This window comes from Fopius arisanus, unplaced genomic scaffold (genome assembly GCF_000806365.1).
Source record: "Fopius arisanus strain USDA-PBARC FA_bdor unplaced genomic scaffold, ASM80636v1 scaffold00001, whole genome shotgun sequence".
Taxonomy (NCBI): Eukaryota; Metazoa; Arthropoda; class Insecta; order Hymenoptera; family Braconidae; genus Fopius; species Fopius arisanus.
Genome location: NW_011887740.1, coordinates 1,622,340 through 1,644,246, shown reverse-complemented (window position 1 = coordinate 1,644,246; position 21,907 = coordinate 1,622,340). Strand labels below are relative to the sequence as shown.

General features: G+C 38.5%; 1 protein-coding gene across 3 annotated transcripts in view; it reads right to left on the bottom strand.

Annotated features, from left to right (window-relative positions):
• LOC105271217 (potassium voltage-gated channel subfamily KQT member 1) overlaps positions 1-12,883 on the bottom strand; it is a 54,240-nt gene extending 41,357 nt beyond the window's left edge. For 2 of the 3 annotated variants that reach the window (XM_011312981.1, XM_011313134.1), the window contains exons 1-4: positions 12,461-12,883; positions 6,044-6,425; positions 3,082-3,258; positions 21-198 (exon numbers count right to left, since the gene is read on the bottom strand). In XM_011312981.1, coding sequence (XP_011311283.1) covers positions 21-198; positions 3,082-3,258; positions 6,044-6,131 — 443 coding nt within the window. In that variant the 5' untranslated portion in view covers positions 6,132-6,425; positions 12,461-12,883. Of the gene's footprint in view, positions 1-20; positions 199-3,081; positions 3,259-6,043; positions 6,426-10,160; positions 10,239-12,460 lie in introns of those variants that run through there. The other variant, XM_011313057.1, reaches the window with a different exon arrangement.
• Between the last annotated feature and the right edge of the window lie 9,024 nt (positions 12,884-21,907).

Below are 21,907 nucleotides of genomic sequence, written 5' to 3'. Positions count from 1 at the left end.
AGAATATGTTGGGTACTCACACAGAGAAGTGGTAAAGGAAGCACTTCCAGCCAGTTGGTCGCTCGAGGAAGTTGTACACTTGACCTTGAAAAGTTGCCTTTCCAGCACGACGATGCTCTTTGACGTAGTAACGACCCTCCCAACCGCTACGATCTCCTGCACCACCCACTGCTCCCAGGAGAAGGCGAGGATCAACTCCTGAGTGGGATCGTAAAATTTTTTATTATTTTACCATAACTTTCTAATTCTATACTCTATATTCGGGGATAGTGCATTCCAAAACTCAATTGCAGCAGACTTGTCGGAAAAATAAATTTATCAAGTATCAATAGAATGGGGTGTGCGTGTATGAGCTTTTGTGATGGACACGACGGAATCTCCGAAGGCTGCTCCGAGGATACATCAACCGAGACTTTAGGTGTTTCATTGAAAGTAAAAAAAAAAAGATACTGAAGCCACAGAAGTATAATGGTCAAGATACTTGCATATTCATTTGTATCATTGACCCTGCACATTGAGTGTTGGGTATTGCACTAATCCCTTTAGCAATCGATAATCGAAGATTGGCGTGGTTAGCGCCTGAAAGACAATGGCAGCAGCTTCCGAATAATTCAAAGGACCTTAATCAAAATTATCCTCTGAATTCTCTCGATTATTATCGATAATTTTCGTTACCATTGCTGCGCTGTTTCTTCCAATGTTCATCCGACAAGCGAAAGCGATTCTGCAGTTGCTTATTCCGTATACTCGAGTTTCGCTGAAATGTCGATGGCTTTCCCCCCGGAACATTATTATTACCATCACTATCACAATTCACAACGAACACTTGAGATTGTTGTAAAATTTTTCGAGGCCGCCACGTTCTACCTGATCTCATTTGCGAGTCGGGGTCACGTTGCACGGACATGTCAAATTTATTTCACTTTCACGAGATGCCCCTCATATTCGCATTTCAGAAATCAACACCACTGAGCCCCTCCCCTCCTCCCGTCCCTCCTCCTTCTTCGATTTTCGGTAACTCAAGTTTAATACGTCATATTCATGAAACCATGTGGTACTTGGATGGTTATTTACCTGGTTATTCCCCAAAATAGCATTGAATACATTTTAAAATTAATCATCAACTCCACAATCTGACCACTCCAATTATCCACTGAATATCCATCTCAGGTATCTCTCGATAAATAGCCGATGAATAGCCGCCGAATAATTGAAGACTTGAACTTATTAGCGTACCTGGTGAATGATCTTACCGGACTTGAAGTAAATGCATAAACTGCGCATTTACTACCCCGAATAAACTCAATCCCTTATTTTATTGCTTTTCAAATGAATTCATCCAGGGACTGAATGTTAACCTATGCTGACCGAGAAAACAATACTTTATATCTGAAAGTAGCTGTGCACCCAGTCGTTCCACGAAACAAAACTATAACTGTACATTCGAAGACCCTGCAGCCAAGTTTGTCTCTAAAGGCACCGAGCCGCGCCTGTTAATCGGATTATCAGTTTACATATATATTTTGCGGTAGCCAGTTGCGGTTGCTTATTTCCAACCATTTGGAATATACCGACTATGAAATGTACCAGGATCATGTGCTATTGATATGTGAATAGGGGCATGTGACATACTGATTTGCTTATTGATCAGCGGAACTCAGCAACTGGCTAGACCAACGAGAAAATCACAACTGCAGGAACACACATTTACTACTTATTCTTCATTCACGTACTAAGAAAAAAACCGTTGATCAAATCATGATCATTTACACGATTGATCGTCACTCAATCTTTTTATCGCTTTATTCAAGTCCGAAGTGATTCGAGTCAATAGTGTCTCGTCCTTATCAAAGTATTTTCACACCTTCATATAGTTTTACATTCGTTTGTGAATATTGCCATGAATTGAGAATTACTAAACAAAAATAAATTCTTTGAAAATTTCAATTGACAACGTCCACGTTCAATCGACCCTTTTTTTTATCGCAGTGTGGATCATAACCGGGGTCTCCTAACTGTGTGTCATTTCTCCCTCGTTTCGTCTCGTTTTACATCCTGGGGTGTATGTTCATCAATATACCTTGAAATCCACACCCTGGAACTGTCTTTTCAGGCATTTCCGACAGCCGGATGTGATATATTGCGATGGCTTAAAGACGTGCAGAAAATATAGGGGCACATAGCCGATACGGAGCTTTCAGATTCCCTGAATGCCCTCGGGCATCGACTCCTCCTCGGAAAATCCTCATGCCATGTGGAACGCGCAATCGTTTGTTTCGGAAGATTAAAAAAAAAATTGATGTGTAATTAGAAGAGTTTGAAAGAAATTATAAAGAGTTCGGGAGAAATTTCACTTTATCAAAGGTAATTGTTCACTGAAATCTGCAGCGAAGGGGTAGGGGTCAAAGGGTTTTTTTAGTCGGTTTTTAGTGAAAATCTCGTGACCCCATATCGGATGAGTAATGTCGAAAAATTAGCCTCGGCTTGTGGTTGCATGGATCGTTCGGTAATTTTCCACCGATTTTTCAATCCTTGAAGGTATGCGGGTCAGAACTCAGGAGGAATGAACAATTGGAATTTCCAGGTTGATCGATATTCAATTTTCGGATAAGTAATCAAATAAATTACTTGGAATTGACTTATTGAAATAAAAACTACTGGGCGCAAATTCGTTCGATAATTTAATTAGTGTTGGTAAAAATAGATTGGGGATTTGAAAATCGAATTGCAACCGTTTGCGCTCGGCCTTATATGCCAAACTGCACACACATGCTGCTAAGTAGAGTAACTTTGTGGAAATATTAAATTAATTTTCAAGCACGAAGAGTATTCGGCGAATTATTCCGCCATTCAAATTTGGTTTAATGAACGTGTGGATTAGACATTTGATAATCGCCATTTTCTCCCCCTCATTTTCCCAAATCGCAGTGTCAGTGGCTTTTGAAATTAACGAGTGATTAAGTGTAATTGAGTATAATTGAGTGTAATTATATAATTTCAATTGTCTTGTATAAGACATTAAATTTTTTTTCTAATAAAAATAAATAAAGTGGAGGAAATGAAAAAAAAAAAATCACTCACCACCAGTGAAGGTGTCATTGTTGTCAGACGGCAGAGTAGTGCTGGTTTCAGAGAGAGGTGATGGAACAGGTTTTAATTCTGCCGTGTCCAGCCCAAGATACTCGTGTCCTCCGCCACTTCCATTGTTATTACCACCGCCCACTTGCACGATTGTAACATTCAACGGACCCCGGTTACCTATAAATAAAAAACCATTGTAATATGCGAACCTCGATGGTGTGTCCTGCCAGGAGGATCGAGAGGAATAACCCTGTTTGATTTGGGCGGGGATTTAAGGCTGTACAAAGGTAACTTTGCGTGACCCAAATACGGAAGTTCTCCAAGCTGTCAGCAGTGAATCGATGTGCCAATGCGCACCACCCTCATATTTCTCCATAAACCACTATGAAGTATTTTAATTTCAAGTGAACACGCGATATTATGTACACGCCCCGCAGCCATATTAAGGTGGACCGGAGCCAGAGAGAGCAGGAAACGACTTTATAATTTAGGAATTAGCCTAATTGGACCCTGAGCCACTGAACCAACGAAAAAATCTATTCTCAACTTCCATTCTTGTTGATATTGAAATGCTTTGAAAAAAATGTTTATTCCAAAGAGATTTCGGGAGTGTCACACGTTGTTGTTATTATTAATTAAATTTATCGCCAATACAGAATCAATTCGAACATTCGCCAACTGTTAAGTTCATCCTTAATGAACAAATTTAAGATTTACCTCGCTTGGTAATAATTTTATCATTTTTCTTTCACTTTACTAATTGACTGATGATATTTTCTACTTGGGTGTTGCTTTCGACATGTCCCCGGCCACTTTTTACTGCTTCGTTTTCCCCTACTGCAATCTTTCATCGTCCCGATGTGGATGTTTCAAACGAAACGATCACGTCAACCACAGATAAGTTTTTTTCAATCTCTTTTATACTCCCACAAAAACTCTGTTTCTCGAAGTAAGAAAATTCCTGCTATTAATTCTTTCTTGATTGATCGGGTCAGTTGAAGAACTTTAGTGGAAACTTTCATGCCGATTTCTATGCGACATTTCGAAAATTATCCATTGCGGTAAAAGAGAGAAATTTTGTAGGAAAAGCAGTTCATATCAATTATACCGAAAGATGTCAATTATATGCACGTACGTTTCGCCCAAAAATATGCTGAAGTATTAATGACAATTATTCTCCATGCAAGTAGGAGAAGAAATTATAGCAAGAATTTTTCTGATCCTAGGTCGTAGATTTTAACTCACTACACTCTAAGAAACATGACCGCCTCTGATCGTGATTGATTTCCATTGCTAAAACTTCGAAATCTCCTGAAAACAGAGTTGTACGCGGTGTTCCCCAACCCCATTCTCATTTTCCATCGGAAATCTCATCACTCATCTTGATGTTCTATCCCACAGATAAATCCTCTCAACTTTAATCCCGAAAAAATACATGGTAGTTCCCCAACTTCCCCAGCATTGAATTTCCATCGTCTTTTTTATATCTTTTTCAAGAACTGCATAATTATCCAAGATTTTGAAGTTAAGAAGTGTAAAATAGTTCCTGAATACCTGTCTGCGTTTATCAAATAACGGCAAGGGGAAATTACGTCGGCAATGGGGGGGGGGTGAGAGATTATGAGTGTAGCAACTTTTCCGGAGTTTACGAGTGATAACAGTATGAGTTACTCACATTTACAGGGCAGCTTCAATTTTTGTATCCACAATAAACAGTGGATTTAAAAAATCCCAGCCACTCAAACATTTGAAACGCTTTATATTTCTAACCGCTATAGGACGACATACTTCAATTTTTCTAATTGGGAAATTTTCCTGGTGACAATGAGGGATCTATCATTATGATACCAATGATTTCTTCATGCTCAATAGGATCGGAATGTTTTAATACCAGTTTAAATACATGCCGATATGCCACATGATAATGAAAAAATCGATAATCCATTGTCGCATCAATCATACACGTAATAACTCTTATTCACGCGTTCATTTACCAAGTGCAGTTTCCAATTAGCTTCTCGAGGATCTAGTACGACACTTTGCAGCTTCGTTCCTACTCGTTGGAGTTACTAATTGGTAATTAACCTCTTGTTAGTAGAATGGACACATTAAACTAATTGTGAGATTAATCTATTAAGAAGCATTTCTCATTATTCGTCCATGAGAAATAGCGCGGGGAGGGAAAAAACGAGAGTGTAACAGAGAATTACGTGTGTGCATCACGATTTATTTGGTATTTTCTGAAAAAGTGGAGTTCCTTTTAAAAAATAAAAAAGGACAATTTGCTCAAAAAGGAGTGAGGAACGTCAGACATGAACAGGGAAACGAGGAGTTATCGATTCGGTGGTCGGGGGATGCGCATAAGCTTATGGAATCACCAAAAGTAATTTATTCCGTTATCATCGACGTAACTTCGCGGATTATCATCTGTGCGAGTTGGGCGAGTGCATTTAATCGACATTGGACTTGTGAAAAGTGACAGGGACAGATAAATTATTCAAATGCATTCGTTTCAATTATTCACGCTTTGTCGGCGATAGACTGGCAATCCCTGAATTTTTTATTATCACGAGTAGCAATTGTGAGGGAGTAATTATCCGTCGACATCGGAGTTGATGTGAAATATTGGTGCTCAATTCAATCACCATTAGATCAGCGTCAGAATGTCGGCTCATCATTCATTAATTCATTTCCTTTTGGCACGTTCGATTATTCCTGTTTTCATTCCGAAATAGATTTTGCAGACTGAGAATAGATTAAGGAAGTATGCTCGCATAAAACCAACAAACTGCAAATCATTGCAAATTGCAAATTTTTCCTAACCATAATCGACTGACTCATCAATATAGGATTATTGACAATTTCAGTTTTTTAACTTGGATTTTTTTTTTGTAAAAATATTTTTTTATATGAATTAAATGATAATTGATTCAATGACTGGAAATGATATGATGGTGTCTACCTGTTCTGGAAGACGGCGGTAAGAGTCCCTGTATCTCTTCCAATGGCATCCCCTGATTGTGCTCGTGATGACGAGAGCGATCTTTCATACCTATTCGTCGTTGTTACTCGATGAGTTATACTGCTCGTACGATATCGCGAGTGACAGATATTTTTGTTGTGAATCAGGATCGGGAATGGGTATGGGATAAGGAAGTCGGTCGAGTCCTGGGGGACTCGTGGTGACGACGGCGGACGGTGATTGAGTGTCATCGCCCCGCCGTCACACCTACCACCATACCCCAATTCACAATATGATGCAACTGGCAAGTCACCCAAAGTCCTTGACACCTTGGTGGGGTGCTTGTAGTTTCCACAAAGTGTCTTGTCTGGGTTTGGTTCACCTGGAAGCAGATGACATTTCATTAGTGAGAATGGCGCATTGGAAAATGGAAGGGGAGAAACCCATCAACTCTAATGTTCACATCTATTGACATTGCGTCCACGGAGAGAAATCTCCAGGTAAAATAAACTATCTTTCCGCAATTTCTGAGAGCAATATCTTTCCCCGAAATGTTTACGGAACTGTCATCGAATTTTTCCAGCACTTTCCGCAATTTTTATTGAATATTCCTCTCTGTGTGCATAAATTTTTATGTTTCCGGGTGTATGGATGCATGTCGAGTTTCAACGTAAAGCGAATTTGCATTTTATGAAGATATAAAAATGCAGGGGTAGTAATTTTAAACGTCCTCATTCGTACTTCATTCTGAAAGATCGCGATAGAGAGATGAAAGCCTTAGGGACGTATTAAACCAGCAAAATATATATTTTATGTCTGCAATGTTCAACTGCTCGACGTACTAATGGAAAATTGTAGAAAGCGCCCCTCGGCATGTTTTCCCGGGAAAAATTCCCGATATTTACAAACCCAGATTGATAAGATAAATTAGTCAGTTAATTTGTTTTGTTTTCGATTGGTGTAAAATATTTTCTGTTAAAAATTTGAGAAATATTATTATTCTCATGCGACATCAACAAATGGCCACAGCTTATGGGCCATGAAAAATGCAAGAGACGGTATTTTCTTTTTTTTTTTATTCTATGGCTTTTCTATTTGTTGAGTGGACTGAGACCACATTCACGAAATCACATGAATAGTAGATTTTCCTTTCATATTGAATTTATACCAGAGTATGAGGCGCTTAAAGCCTGATGCGCTGTCACATGCCTTTTTATAAATGCATAGAAATCACAATTCTGAAATGTCTATTTTTAATTTCAAAATATTACCTATTTTTTTTCTCACCAAAAAAATGTGTAATTCAACTGGACTATTTCATGAATTTAAATATTCACAGTAATTTATTGGAATGAATGGTTTTCAGAGATTAAAAATGAACAGTTCATACTACTTGACTTAGAAAATGCAAATGAAGAAAAATAAGTAATGGGTTTTGAACCTCAATTTGAATTACATTCATAACTGGGCCTCGGGAGTTCATGCCATGGCGATTGTTATCAGCAATCATTCAATGTTTATCAACAATCGTAGTGAAATGAAGTCACGGACCCTGTTCATAATTTATGAGTTCATTAAACCATTCTTCACGGAATTTACTCGAAAAATTCTGAAACAATTGCGGATTGACAGATGCATAATTGAATAGTTTGAAATTACCTCGAGGCTAGTGGGAAAAAACATTTTTTTGAAAACGTGGCCCAAAGTTGAAATATATAAACCCCGATAATTACTTATCCCTACGTATGCATGACCGCAGTGATTTCAATCACGCAAATCCTCAAAAATGATCTCTCAATGACTCAATGAAATGATTTCAGCGTTTGTGCTGGGTAAATTGTATTTATGAGAATCTGGTGCCATCAATATTCTCTGTGGGTAAACACACGAATATATAATGAATGGAATCGATTTCGTCCGGTGGATTGTATTGGTGTATGCTGGTAGAATGGGTCATGGAAAATATCTTTTCTATTAGGAATTAATATCCCTAATATTGTACGAGGGTGGTAAGCAATCGAGTGCTTTCGTGACGAAGTCTGAAGTGTGGGTGGATAAATTTTTTGATAACATCGAGCATTTCAATATCTAATAACAGTGGGATTGAATGAGAATCGATATTTTTTCGTTCATGCACAGAGAATTATTTGATTCTCAAGGCATAATCAACATCATGAATTGATAACTGATTCACGTGCTGATAAGCCTGCTGTTTATTTACATGCAGATTGCTACGCAAGTAGACAAGAAATTCCACTCGATGGTAATATTCAAGGGGTCACAAAAGAAATGGGTAAAAAAAGAATTATTCTCCATTTGGGAAATTTTGTCACGAGGAATAAGATCTTACGAATTTCATTCATAATTCTCAAACGGTCATTGAGATCATTGAATTTATTTTAAGTAAAAAGACCTTCATATAAATACTTCCATAAAAAAAAATTGAAACATTTAATTTTATTGAGATTTAAATGGCAATAATCGGTGGAGGCTTGAGATAAAAATTTTCATTGTGAATATCTATTCCTTCCTTTGCATGGTGGGAAAACAAAATATATTCTCCTCTTCATGAATCAACTATGGACGATATCATTTGTGGTATCCAGAAGCACCTGATTTTAATGGCAAACGATAAAACAAAAGACTGAATCCCGTTGTTGCAAATACCCATTAAACTTTATTGACTAAATATCGTGAACATTAAATATTCAGTATCGTATTATTTCTTATGAGATCAGTGGGGTTATCACGTGGATCAGAATTTCAGCATGCAAGTAGTTACTGTCGGTGTAATGGGGGTCATGCTGAGCTATGTATTAGATGTAAGAAGATTATGGGACTAGCGGTTTTTTGCAACTGCGAGGATGTGTTGTTGGGTTTTTAATTTTTATTTTTTACTCCTCTCTTGGTAATCCGCAAAACAGCTGGGGAAAAATCCTCGGTTATTTCGCTTGTTAAACGGTGGATCGTTGAAAGTAAACAAGCAGAACTCCCGTTTTCCCCAATATATTGGAAAATAAGCAAAAAAAAAGAATTTTCTCGAATACGCTTTCTAAATACACCATACATGACGCTGACCGATTCTTAATTGAATACTTTGAGTATACTTCGAGGTACGGGGCCCTGAGTGATGACAATATTTTTTCAAAATAGATAAGTGTTATTGGAAACCATCGGTCATGAGTTTATTCTCTTGCTTGACCCTCTTAATTGGATTATCACCCCCTGCTGTTCCCGTGACCACAATAAATGCCTTTCGTTGAAGTATCCCGTAAGTTGTCGACAAGTATCAACAACTTTTATATTCTAAAAGGGGGATATTATTAACTGTTAACAACACACAAATAACTTGTTGACAAAATATAATTAAGCAAGCGGCGGTATCCTTATTTAGTCTTCAATTGTTCCTTTCAATTTTTCTGTTTTGATTGTTGAACTTTTTCGATGGATTTTTTTCATGGCTGAATTTATCAGTTGAGTTGTAAAAATTGAAATGAAATAATTTTACATGACTGGGTATTAAAACCTTGTATGATTCCATTTTGTTGCTATGGTAATGTTTTTTCGAGCGTAAATTGTGTGTTTATCCATGATATTGATAACCCCCAAAGCGAAGTGATTTCATCCCCAGGCAAGAATTGCGCTGAGGACTCTGTGCAGATGCACTCAGTGAAATTCCAGGCTCGAGATTTATCAAAGTGGGAAATTCTCAATTCGACCGAGAATGCTAATGTGATTAAATAATTTGTTATCAATTGGAGAGTGAAGGAATTATTTCCCCCAGATTTTTCCTTCCCTGCACAAGGGTGGCTCCGCACTCTAATTATATCCCAAAAATGAGGACGAAAATTTCAATTAACGAAGTGAAACGTCTGAAGAGTATTTTTTCCCTACAATATTGCATCAGAAATATTTTAGTTACCGAGGTTGATGGTGGGGTTCACCCTCTACCATAACCAGTCACTCTTTTAGGCTGATGAAAATTAATGATAAATGCGTTAGCCGAAGGGGAGAGAATTACCCTCGACTGTGAAACTCGCATCTGCCTATACGCATGTACTACAAATGATTCATTACCCAAAGTAATGGGCTGTTGAAATGGACACGAATATGTCACCTGCAATCGCTTCCGTAGATTCTTCGGATAAAGTATAGCAATATAATTTTTCCAACTGTCTGCAATAGCCACTTCGCTTATCGATTGGCGCCATTGGATTCTTCAGTATCCATAGATTTCAGATGCTTGTGAGTCCACCATCTGTTCCATGAAGACAGTATTCGACATGCCGTTTCGTCTTTACGAAAGCGACGACTCCAAACTAAATTCCTGAAGTATCGATCGCCCGTCATTACAATGGGAAGTATTTAGCATTTAAAATTTCTCTCAAAATATGAAAATAGCACTGATCGACACAGTGGCCGACAAGAAATAAATTCGATCCGAAAAAATACGTAAAATCAGACTGTCGACAATTATTTGAGAGAATATGGAAAAAGTCTTTTCGTCTTCCAACGAAATGGGATTTGGTATTGCTTGAATTACTCACCCACAAGTAAAGCGCAAGCTGCAAAGTGTCGGCAGGAGGATGACGAAGTTGTGTTGTTTGGAAACTTCATTTGAAATACACAAAGGAATATGATTCGCCCTAGGAGCAACTTGCCAAACAGCTTTTGCGTTTTATCCATTTGAGTATAAGCTTGAGTCAAAGTTGATTTCACCAAATGCATAAGGTGCGTTCGAAATTCGATAAGGTCGTTGAATCCTTTATACGCGCACATAAAAGACCTTCTCCATTTTTCATATCTCCTTTCATGTTAGCGTCTTCCACTTCAGTAGACGTGAATAATACCACAGCTATCTTTTCAGGACAAAATATTATAGAAAACATCGACCGCTGTGTGAATAATCTCAAATATATAAAGGGATAAGTTTTTAAAAAAGGATGAGTGGAAAAATGACAGCCGGAATTGATTTGCCATTTGGTTACGAATTCAAATATAACTTTGATTCACTCCATTAAAAAATTTCATTACGAGTGGTGGTGGTGGTTTCATTCGTCACTCATCCATTAAATCATGCCCGTCCCAAAACACATTTTTCAGTGGCATTGGTAATATTATGGCACTGATGTTCGCATTGTCATGGAATTTCGGCATTGTGAGGAATGGAATAATTCATGTCTTGTTTAGGGTGGACGGTTGCGACCAAGAATATCGCATCATGTGAACACGTAAAACTGTCACTACCCTAGCCTTTTACCATATTCACATAGATGTGGTCACGCAAATCGAAGCAGAAAAAGTGGGTCAGATCAAATATCCATCCTAACCTAGCTAAACCATTTGTCCGAACATTCCTACTTCAATTATTACACATTTGTTCACAATCCCAACTAAATGCCCTCCTTTGCGTTTGGAGAAACTACAGAGAATCGTCATTTCCTAAAATGGAAACAAACAGGCAATCTCGTGGCAATTTAGATAGCGCAAAGAACTTTAGATGAAGTCCTCAAACAAGAACAGTTATTGAATATATATTTTTGTGTAGGTCGTATTGATTTTTAATCTGCAAAGTGGTTTTTTTTAAATGAATTATGCGGATCTTGCATTTATCTTTGGGATTAGTTGATGACAAAGTACTTTGGAGCTGTAGATATTGATGTTATGAAAGCCCGAACAATGAGAGAAATGACAGAAAAGCATTTATGAACCGGGTATGTAGCATTATCTCTTCAAGCTGATTCTGAGTGAAGTCTGTATACGTCACAACTCGAGCGAAAACCGAAGCGAGGCGACATTTCAGGATGTGATAACGAGGAAACTGGACAATGTTGACGACAATGCATGAGCTATTATTACAACTTAATAGTCAGTGTTGGAACGTTTGCATTCATGTACCTTAAGTGGTTGAATAAATAGTCGCTATTTCAGGGTGATGAATGTACCAGTGGTAAATATTTCCTCTGTGATCAATAGAGTCTACAGACGATCTTCGCTATCAAGTACTTTTAGTCCTAATCGATATTATTGCTCTAGATATAACTTTGCATACGTGACGTCAGTTGCACCCAATTATCAGAGATGACAGTATATTCATATGCATTAACAATTTTTTTTTGTCTGAGCGAACCATGAAACATATACCTCACTAAGTTTCCTCCAAAAACAACAACCAACTGGTGATTAGCGAAATCCTATTACCAAACATGATTCATTCACATGCAAGAATTGAAAAGAAGGTCGTGACTGTATTTAACTGGCAATTAAAGTTTTTTCAAGATCGATACTATTGACGTGAACAGGCAATGGAATATGTTCCAGTAACCCCAGAGAAGCTAAAGCACAAGACAAGACGAACAACAATCGTAGAATTCCCGATAAATAAATACAATAAAACAATAAAATTATATCGCATACCTGTTGCAAGCAATCCGATGCATATGTCCCTCGTACGATTTTCGGAACTACAACACTCTGAATTCGCAGTGGGTCACGAATTTCAACCCTTTGCCAATTGCATTGAGCTGGGTAATAGCTAAAATGCTCATCACAGTGGACAGCACTTAATCCGACCAAAGTGTGAGGTGAAGATGCCAGTCCAAGTGGACCGGAATGTCCGTTGCAAACACGTGTCGTCGAATATTCTTTAGATGGACTAGTGCCGGTGGCGAGCGGTCTTCAAACTCACTAACAATCTATCCTTGAGCTTTCGTTATTTCTCAGAGTGGTGGTGTACGTACAATAAGCCTCTCTCGTTTTTTTGTTTCCGGGCTTTTTATGCCGACGAGGGGAACTGGACTGGTTGAGCCATTCGGCGGGGTTTTACAGTGAGGCCGAGGTCCTGCGGCGCTCCAACAGAGTCAGTCCGGCAAGACCTACCACACGCGAGGCCAATATTTACTGCGCAACCATTGCTGCGCCTTTATACACCCTCTAATGATACCAAAAACCTATTACCAACCTTTCAAAACAAAGTGTTCAAGTCATACCGGCAAACACTCCATCGCCAAACACCTCATTTCACGTTGTCTCTCCTCATCAGAAACTATATATGTAAAATACATATTAATTACACGTCCGTATATTTTGGCCGAAAATGCAATATGTCATATATATATCACATATAACTATTAACGTACATATTTTTTCTGTGAGGTATCAACCACTCAGCGGCGAGCAGCATGAAATTAAATTTCCAGCGCTATTTTCAAACACTGTGTTATGGGAAATATACTTAATATTTGATACATATAGTTCGATCCGAAATGCAGTATATCAGTATATCATGTAGACATTATGGATAGATGCTACAGATAGGGACATATGCATTTTTTTTGTGAGGCTCGTTGACCCTTTCACCCCCTCGCTCTCGTCATTTTTGTGTACCTGCACTGGTACACACAATGGTTTTCATTCGTATATCAATTGTCATATAGCCATTTCCACCTAATGCCCTTTTTAGATTTTTTACCTGCTTGATTTTATGACGTCATACCTTGTGATTATTGGAACCATGTCCGTGACGTAATGCATGCATATTCCGTTGAATACCCGCGATTTTGTGCCCTCACGGGGTCACGTCGCGTGCAGAGGGTTCATTTGAATATTTTTAGTCCCCCAGTTGGGTGCTTTACAATGCCCTGATTTTTCCAGGTTTGGACCTGCGGAGGGAATTCCGACTGGAGGGTTCATTGTTGTTTTCTGATGCATGGAGTTTTTATTGGGATATTCGATTATTAATTGTTTGAATTGATTGAAGGACTTCGTTTGGAATTCAATGAAATTAGTGGGGTCGCTTTGTTCTCTTGGAATGAGGGATTGATTTTTGTTGGAAGGGGAAAATTGGCCAGCCTTGAGCTTGGTAGGAATGACGACCATAATTTTGGGTACTAGTTTGGGAGCTCAATAGTGTGAAAGACCAGGGAGTTGGGAATTTTTTATGGCTCGAGGGAGTGAAAAATTACTGAGACCTCAAGTGCCTCAATTTTACGTATCGCCTACATCGAAATTCGTATCAGGGAAATTATATTGGATATTTCATAATAACAGAAGAATTTGTTGCCATGAGCAATCGATTTTACGGTGAAATTTCCCTCAATTTCACTGGAACAATACAGTCATAATGTTTGGAATATTAATTTTATGGAGCAGATTATAGGATTAGGAAAGAAACAGAATTTTAAAAAGCTTTTCAGGATTTTTACTCTTCTTACATGGATTTTTCAGTTTTAATGGGTTGAAATGTGCCCTTGGGTACAGTTGAACTGGGCTGTGATCAATATGTGGGATGGGCTTGCAACTATTGACAATGTCTGATGAACTTATGGCAACAAGTATATCCATGTGTCGATTGTCATAGTATAGAGGTTTGACCTCACCCCACTGGTGCCCCTCGTTGGTCTTATTTTCGAGGGACTTCCTGTCTAAAATTCATCTATTTCCAGGTGGAGTCGCCTATTAATAATTAAACCATCTATCTAACGAAAATAGATGACAAGCCTTGGGTGAATTTCAAGGGAAATGTCATTTTTATTTCAGCCAGTTGATAACATTCCGGGTAGAGTGCGATCAATCGACAGTCCCATTGTGATTTTACGAACTGAATTATGTGGGGACAATGCAGAGGGAATTGAGTGCAGGCGAACTGCATTACCTCTTGTATTAGGAATAATTTGTAAATTCCCCCTCCTGAAATTGATCAGGGAATGACTAGTCATCCCTCTTTGGTGTTTGAGCAGTGGCGTTTGATTTGCTGCGATATGACTTATTCAGTTCTTCGGGATTGTGTTGGACAACAACGTTGAATTTCTAGGATGTTTCTCATCGATCGCTGACTGAAATGTAATTCCGACGGCACTGACCGTCAATTCGTGTGAGCCACGTCACCTGATGGCTCGTTACTCTGTCTAGTTGACGGTCTTTAGTAACGAAATTAATGAATATTAAATCATGACAGCACGATGACACACCTGCTCAAGAAATTCATTAATTCGAGTTGCATATTACTCTTGTTATCCGTCTCTTAAAGAGACTCTATATCACAGCATTTTCGCATTATCATTAATAATAATCACTAAAATATCATTAAAAAATCATCCATAATATCATCAATTGACGTTTCATTTTTATTTTTATTGATAGTGGGTGTAAGAGGTTTGCAAATTGATTATCAAATTTTTATCTGAAATATTTTTTGGGGGGTATATTCAACGTTGAGACGCATGGAAATGATACACTCTGGAAGGCTTTTCTTATTCTGTCAATATTTTGAAATCAACCACAAGATGACTCACGACGGAGGCCCCTTATTTCCATCATCTTGTCGACCCGTTTTCACCATCAAATTGAGAAATATTGACAGTGAAGTGTTGATCTTTTTGACATCCCTTCCAGTCCGGTGAACCTAGTGCTCCGTCCACCGAATGCCACCCATTAAACCCAAACTCTCATCCCCACCTTTATTTACCTCGTCAATAAAGAATGAAAAAACAGTCACGTTTGTACGGTATGATTTAAGATGCTTGAAAATACAATGACGTGTCGAGTTTGAATTCAGGTCAATAGTATTCGTGCGGAGATTCCCGTGTTCGAGAAAATACGGCAGCAATTTGATTTTATTGCCGAAATTTCTCCACGATTGTTGAAACGCTTGATTTCTTTTTAGGACAGACAATTCATGAATTTCCAGAGTATTGATATTTTTTCTAATTGTACATCATGAAATATAATAGTTGGAGACAAATTCGATTATGTGATTATTTTTTTGACTCAAATGTTTATATTTTTCAACTATTAGCGTTGAAATGAGCATTGAGCCAAGACATTCTTTAACTATTAAAATAGAAAATTCGCATTACAATATTGTAATTCGCTCGGTAGACACCAGTTCTCGAAACTTGAAATTGTCAACGCGAAAGTACACCGACATCTTTTAGCGGTTGTGAGCATTTTCAAGGAAATTTCACGGGTAAAATAGACGGTTATTCTGATCAATAGTTGTATGTAGCGAGTTTCATGATCAATAGTTGAGAATCCATTTACCGGATGTTATGAGCAGCCGTTGGTAAAGCATCCCCTGTTTTCCAACCCCTGTAGCTTATTGGCCGAGCTGACAGGGGGCAGTTCGCCCTACCATCAATTTCCGGTTGAAATCAAGCTCCCTGATCCGGAGAACCAGTAAAGCCGAATGAATAATAATTTCCATTAAATTACACCTTCTGTAAACATTAAAACCCCGATAAATTTTGTTAATCCCAAATATTTTCCATTTTTCCCCGGAAAAGAGAAAACCCATTAGCAATATCCATTAAAATTGAACAATGAATAATTCGGAATAGCACAGGGGTCACAAATTGATCTCGGTACTTTCGAATCATCAATAAGTAATAAAACCGCTCGAATACACCGCAACCAATGTCCACAGTTAATATTACAAACGCGTGTATCCATAATTATTGTACATTATGACGCGCATAAATGCGAATGCAGTACTGTTATTCGCCCTGTAGGCGATGCAATCAATTTTCAATTTTTATTTAATTGCTCGGGTAGGTATACTGTATGACTAGCATTCTGTCACAATATATAACGAGTATGGTAACCGCAACTCGCCCGGTTGAATGTTGAAACGACGGTGAAATGTTTCACTTGTGACCACTTGAGCGGTTAATTCAAATGCATTTCTATACGCAGCTGTTCAACTTCCACCATTTGTCATATACTTCCACCTTAAATTAACGTTAATGGATTACTAGTTTCAATACAAAAGAGAGATTTCCAAAGCATTGATGAGTCCTGGAGCTCACTGAAGTGTAGAATTTAGGATTATGAAGACACGAGAATCATTTCAAGATGTAAAATATCATTTTCAATCATTGAAAAATCGAAACAGAATTGCGCATGACATGATGGAGTATGTAGTTCAATAATAATATTGAATATTTAAAGTCAGTACACTTTCAATATTGTGAATAAATAATCGATCTCCATATTGTGCATATGGTAGGTAAACATTCATGGAATTGTCGAAAAACACTTGGAAGTGCTGTGGCGAAGGGATCAAACTATGAGCCTTACGAAATGATGATAATTGTATGATTACAGTTGGTGCAGTGGTAGCATTTCCGTGTTTACATTCAGGATGATCAATTGATGACATAAATATAGCCAACACCGATAAAAGCCAGAAGCGGAAGTACATGCGTGCAACATCGGGTTGCCTTATCGTTTATTACCAACAGCCATGGGATTAGTTATAGCGCACGAGAACCACGTCATATTTTCCTCCATGTCCGTATATTTTCAGCCAAAAAAAGAAGATTATTGGAAAAAAAAGTTATCCTCGGCTTGCATATTCTCCCGATCGTATCCGTACGGCCATCACCTAAATTGATGCCATTCTGATAATAATCAGTGGGTTATAGTATTAATATATTCCATTTCAGATTCAATGGATTTTAAATCAACTGAAAATTACACCAGAAAAAACCTCCACGTCTATATTTATTTAAAATTTTCCCGGAAGTCGAGATGATTGCCAATAAAAAAAGATAGAAAGGCTGTTAAATGAGTTGCAGTCATGAGCTGTTTGATAAGCTCTGGAACATATCTCATAAATTGATGGAGACGCGTGAGATGTAGAGGCTGGAGTGAAATCAACAGATCCACTTCATCATTTTTTCCTTCTTCAAGAGGTACTACAACTTCCCCACTTATCCCCGGACATCCCTTACGGTCTGTGCATAATCGAATTTTCCCCTTAGAGCACGGTAGTCGGCTTCCTGAATCTTATATCCGGTAGTATAATTTTTAGTCGCGTATTCTAAGCGACTCGGAGATGCTGCCTGGGGGAGGTTCCCTGGAAAAACTCGGCGCCAGAGTGAGGGTTCAGATGATTTGATGTTACGCTGATTTTATGACGCGCTTTTATACGAGAACATGCACTACTTTATGTTTCCTCTAGGCGTTGGAGGGAAAATCAAGCGTATACTGGGAATGAACTATTTGCCAAGCACTTTCATGGTGTATTACTGGCGAACGACATGAGGTGAACGTGGAGCCAACAACGCCGCCTGTCGTTGGCGTCTCAAAACTCATACCGATTGTTGAAAGATCGAAATCATATCGTCAAATCGGACTGCTCGACTCTTCGATCACCAAGATTATCTGCTCGGTGACATTGCAGTACTTCATCTCCGAATCATTTCCTGCATATGAGCCGAATTCCCCATCTCCGTCGACAATACCACCCACAGGAGCAGAACAAATTGAAATCCATCGTGCGTACAACGACCGCCAGCCAAAAACAATTTCACGGAGTAAATAAAAGGAAAAAAAACATGAATATACATGTACAGACTGGATATACACCATTATACCTGCAACGGCACGTTTGTCGTTGAATTCATGTAGCCCTGCGGCATCAATGTCTCGTTAAGGGCCCAAATGGATATAGAGGTCGAGCTTTTTTGTCCAAATAAGGGCCACAACCATATCGGATTTCCTTTGAATTATATTTTCGGCATCCGACTACCACGTTCCTAACAAAAACAAAACAAACAAAAATGACGGAAACAAAAAAATAGGGAGGGGCGGGAGATGAAATGAGAGTCAACTTGTCGTCCGGTGGTTTCATGTAGCAAATCGTCATCCAGAATTTTATGAAGGAAACACGTACAGTTCTGTGACCCCGGGCCTCTGTGTCTTTGGCGGTGTTGCAGGCACATAGAGACGCTCTCCCTGGATTGAGTTGAGAGATAATAATTCGATATTTCCCAAGGCAACGTGAGGGGTAACGTGATACGAATCGTGATGCTCGATTTCAAGTTTCGATTTATGGCTCCGTACCTTGGATTCCGAGGCGCATACCTCATTAAGGGGACGAATAGAGCACGAATGGGGGATACACAAAGTGGGGGGAGGAGAATTACGGTGGTAGTTTGATGATGCTACTATATACGCATTGACTGTACGGGGTAATACGCAAGGTTTGAGCAGGGGTTTGAACCATCGTCTTACCTGTTCATAACACAATTTCACATGCTGCGTTGAAATTTGATCGAAATTTAGTGCCTTTACGGCTCGGCACATGCCCGTAGGAAATTTCTCGTTAATAGGTGCATGGCGGCTGGTTGAATTTATACTACACATATATACTCCTGGAATATTATTCACTCGTATACGCGGTAGCGCAAACTCTACACACTCAAATCTCTCGCCACTCGTGCAGGTTGGCAACACTGCAGATGTTTTCTCGGGTATATATCATATCCCAATGGAAAATGCATTAAGAATGACCTGTAAACCCGACGACTCGCCGGCTCTTCGATTTATATTCTATTGATTGTTATAATTTCGGTTTCATTGAGGTCAGGGCGATTCTGCATTGGGGCGAGCTACGACAACGATTTTTCTCGGGTTTCTGGGGGGTGGTGGACCGGTAAGGTTCGGGTAATCGTAATATCATTCCTGATAATTATTTATTTATTCGGAATCGAAGTCTTTAATCAACCGATGGTTTATTCCACACGTTTCTGCGTCGTAGGTAATATATAACTCTGAGAAATGAAATAATATGAAGAGGAAAAAAACGGTTCACCTCCTGAACTGAATCATAACTAATGAATTAATCGGATTTCTGCTAGGGAATCCCGATTAACGATCGGTCTGAAATCTGGTAAAACGTTTGTGTTCTCATCCGAGAAAGGATAGTTTGCTATCATACACATGTCCCATCTGGTGAGGAGATTCTCGCTTGGGTACAAGAAGCAGTCGATACATATGTATACCTTGTTTACTTCAGTAACTATGGAGTCGCAGTACACGAGGTAAGGCTGAACACTGGTTATACTCTTCAGCAATCACTTTGTCACGCACTTTTTCAATTGATTCAGAATCCCGTAAAAATTTACTATTCTCCAAGGAAGTATTTTTCTTCATGTATTATTACTCTAGAAAAACTGGTTGCGATCGTAAAAGACCGTTAGGAAAACAGTAATTAAAATTTTAATACTCTAAAGGATGAGTAAAATTTTTTGTAGGTTTTTGAAATAGTTATTTAAAATCTTAAATGGTTAATTCACGTCTCTTTGCGTAACGATTCTTACGTCATTACGAGGGGTATATGAACTTTGAAGTGAGTGTTATTGCGCCTTTTACGTGAATCTGTAACGACCAGAATTGAACAAAAAATATTTCCACATATTTCACGCAAACGGATTTTACGTGCATCCGGGAGTGGAATTGTCACTCATTGTGCCCTTTCATCAGCCAGTAAACAAAATAAATAGAAAATTAAATTTTGGGGATTGATATTTTGAAAAATTTTGCATGCCAAAAGTGAACTGTAAAATGATCGATTCGTGATGCCCTTGCCTCTCCATTTATTCGAAAAAAAGTGCACGCGTTTCATTTGATTTCAGCGGCAGGATTTTCATCTCTTCGATCTTCTGGGAAAATTGTTAATTATAACGTTGATCGGGGTTTTGGGCCGCGTATACTGTGCATGCAGAGTACATGGATGAAGAGTTAAAACGATTGGAACTAGTGGAGGATCGGGGGCTGAGAGGGAGACTGAAAAATCCCAGGGAAAAGTAATTAAACGTTTGGAATAACCAATCTCTCCCGGATATAAAACTGATAGTTGAAAGTCGAATTTTATATCAATAAAAACATTCAATATACTACGCGGGAGATGTGTTATCGTTTCGCTTGCATGATAAAATTCATGGAGGGCTTTTAACACCGAGTACTTACAAAATTTTATTACAGCAAAACAAATAGATTTAAAAATTCACCATTTTTACTTTACATTTGTTACTTTTTTCGTCGAATCAATAATGAAATTAAATCATTCTTTTTTTTTGTGAGTTTGGATTCAATTTTGATTAAAAACTTCTGGTTTATCTTGAAATTTCAATGAAATTTCATATACTTTGTCGCTGTATTCAGTCTAGGTATTTATAATTTATTTATTTTAATAAATTTATCAGTAAACTCAACAATACAGGAGACGTCTGAATCATTTGGCAAGGACAAGTAAGTCCCCAAGTATTCTCTTATATGACTGCACTCACACTTACGCTAGGCTGGTGCACTGCCAAATTTCCTTCACTATTATCCGAGGATTAGCGTTAGCTGCACATTCACAGAGCACTGGTATGTAATTATGGTTTGCTACCCTTCGCACAACTTTATAACCGGTGTACTCGTGTATTCCAATCTTTATTGTCCAGCCTCAAATGCAAGTATGCACAGAAACATGGAGTATTTCATGCAGCAAACTATCTCTTCCACCTTGTCCTTGGGGGGGAGGAAGCCATTCTCGTGTGCTCCGTTGAGCCTCGTAAAGTTGACCATGGAATGGATCTGCCATGGGTTCACCATGTCCAAGGGTTGTGCGTGAGTATCAATATACTTCATTTGGCCCTGAAGCCAATGCACCAAACAGACTCAGTGAGTCAGACTATACGACCACTTTACCACTGTAATCAGCCAGAATGGATCTTTCAGGGATTTCAATTGTGTACTGATGGTACTCTCAATCCACAAACCCAACTGCGTCCGCACTTTCCCGGGTATTCCCCGGATTGGCTCTTTTTATTGTTTCCTTCACGGGAATTCACTGAGTTTCACTGTGGCGTCATCTGCAAGATAAAAATACCGACATCTTTGGATATCATGCACGAAGAGAAATTTTTTCAAAATAAAATTCACCCGGACAATCTCGGTAAAAGTCCTGTAAAGCTGAACCGAAATTGTGAGAAAAAATTGCATTTTTCATCAGTGTTGTGCAATTTTTGGTCCAATATTCGGTGAAATCTCAATATAGAAAACTCGTGGTAAGTCTAAAAGAAAACTAGAGAT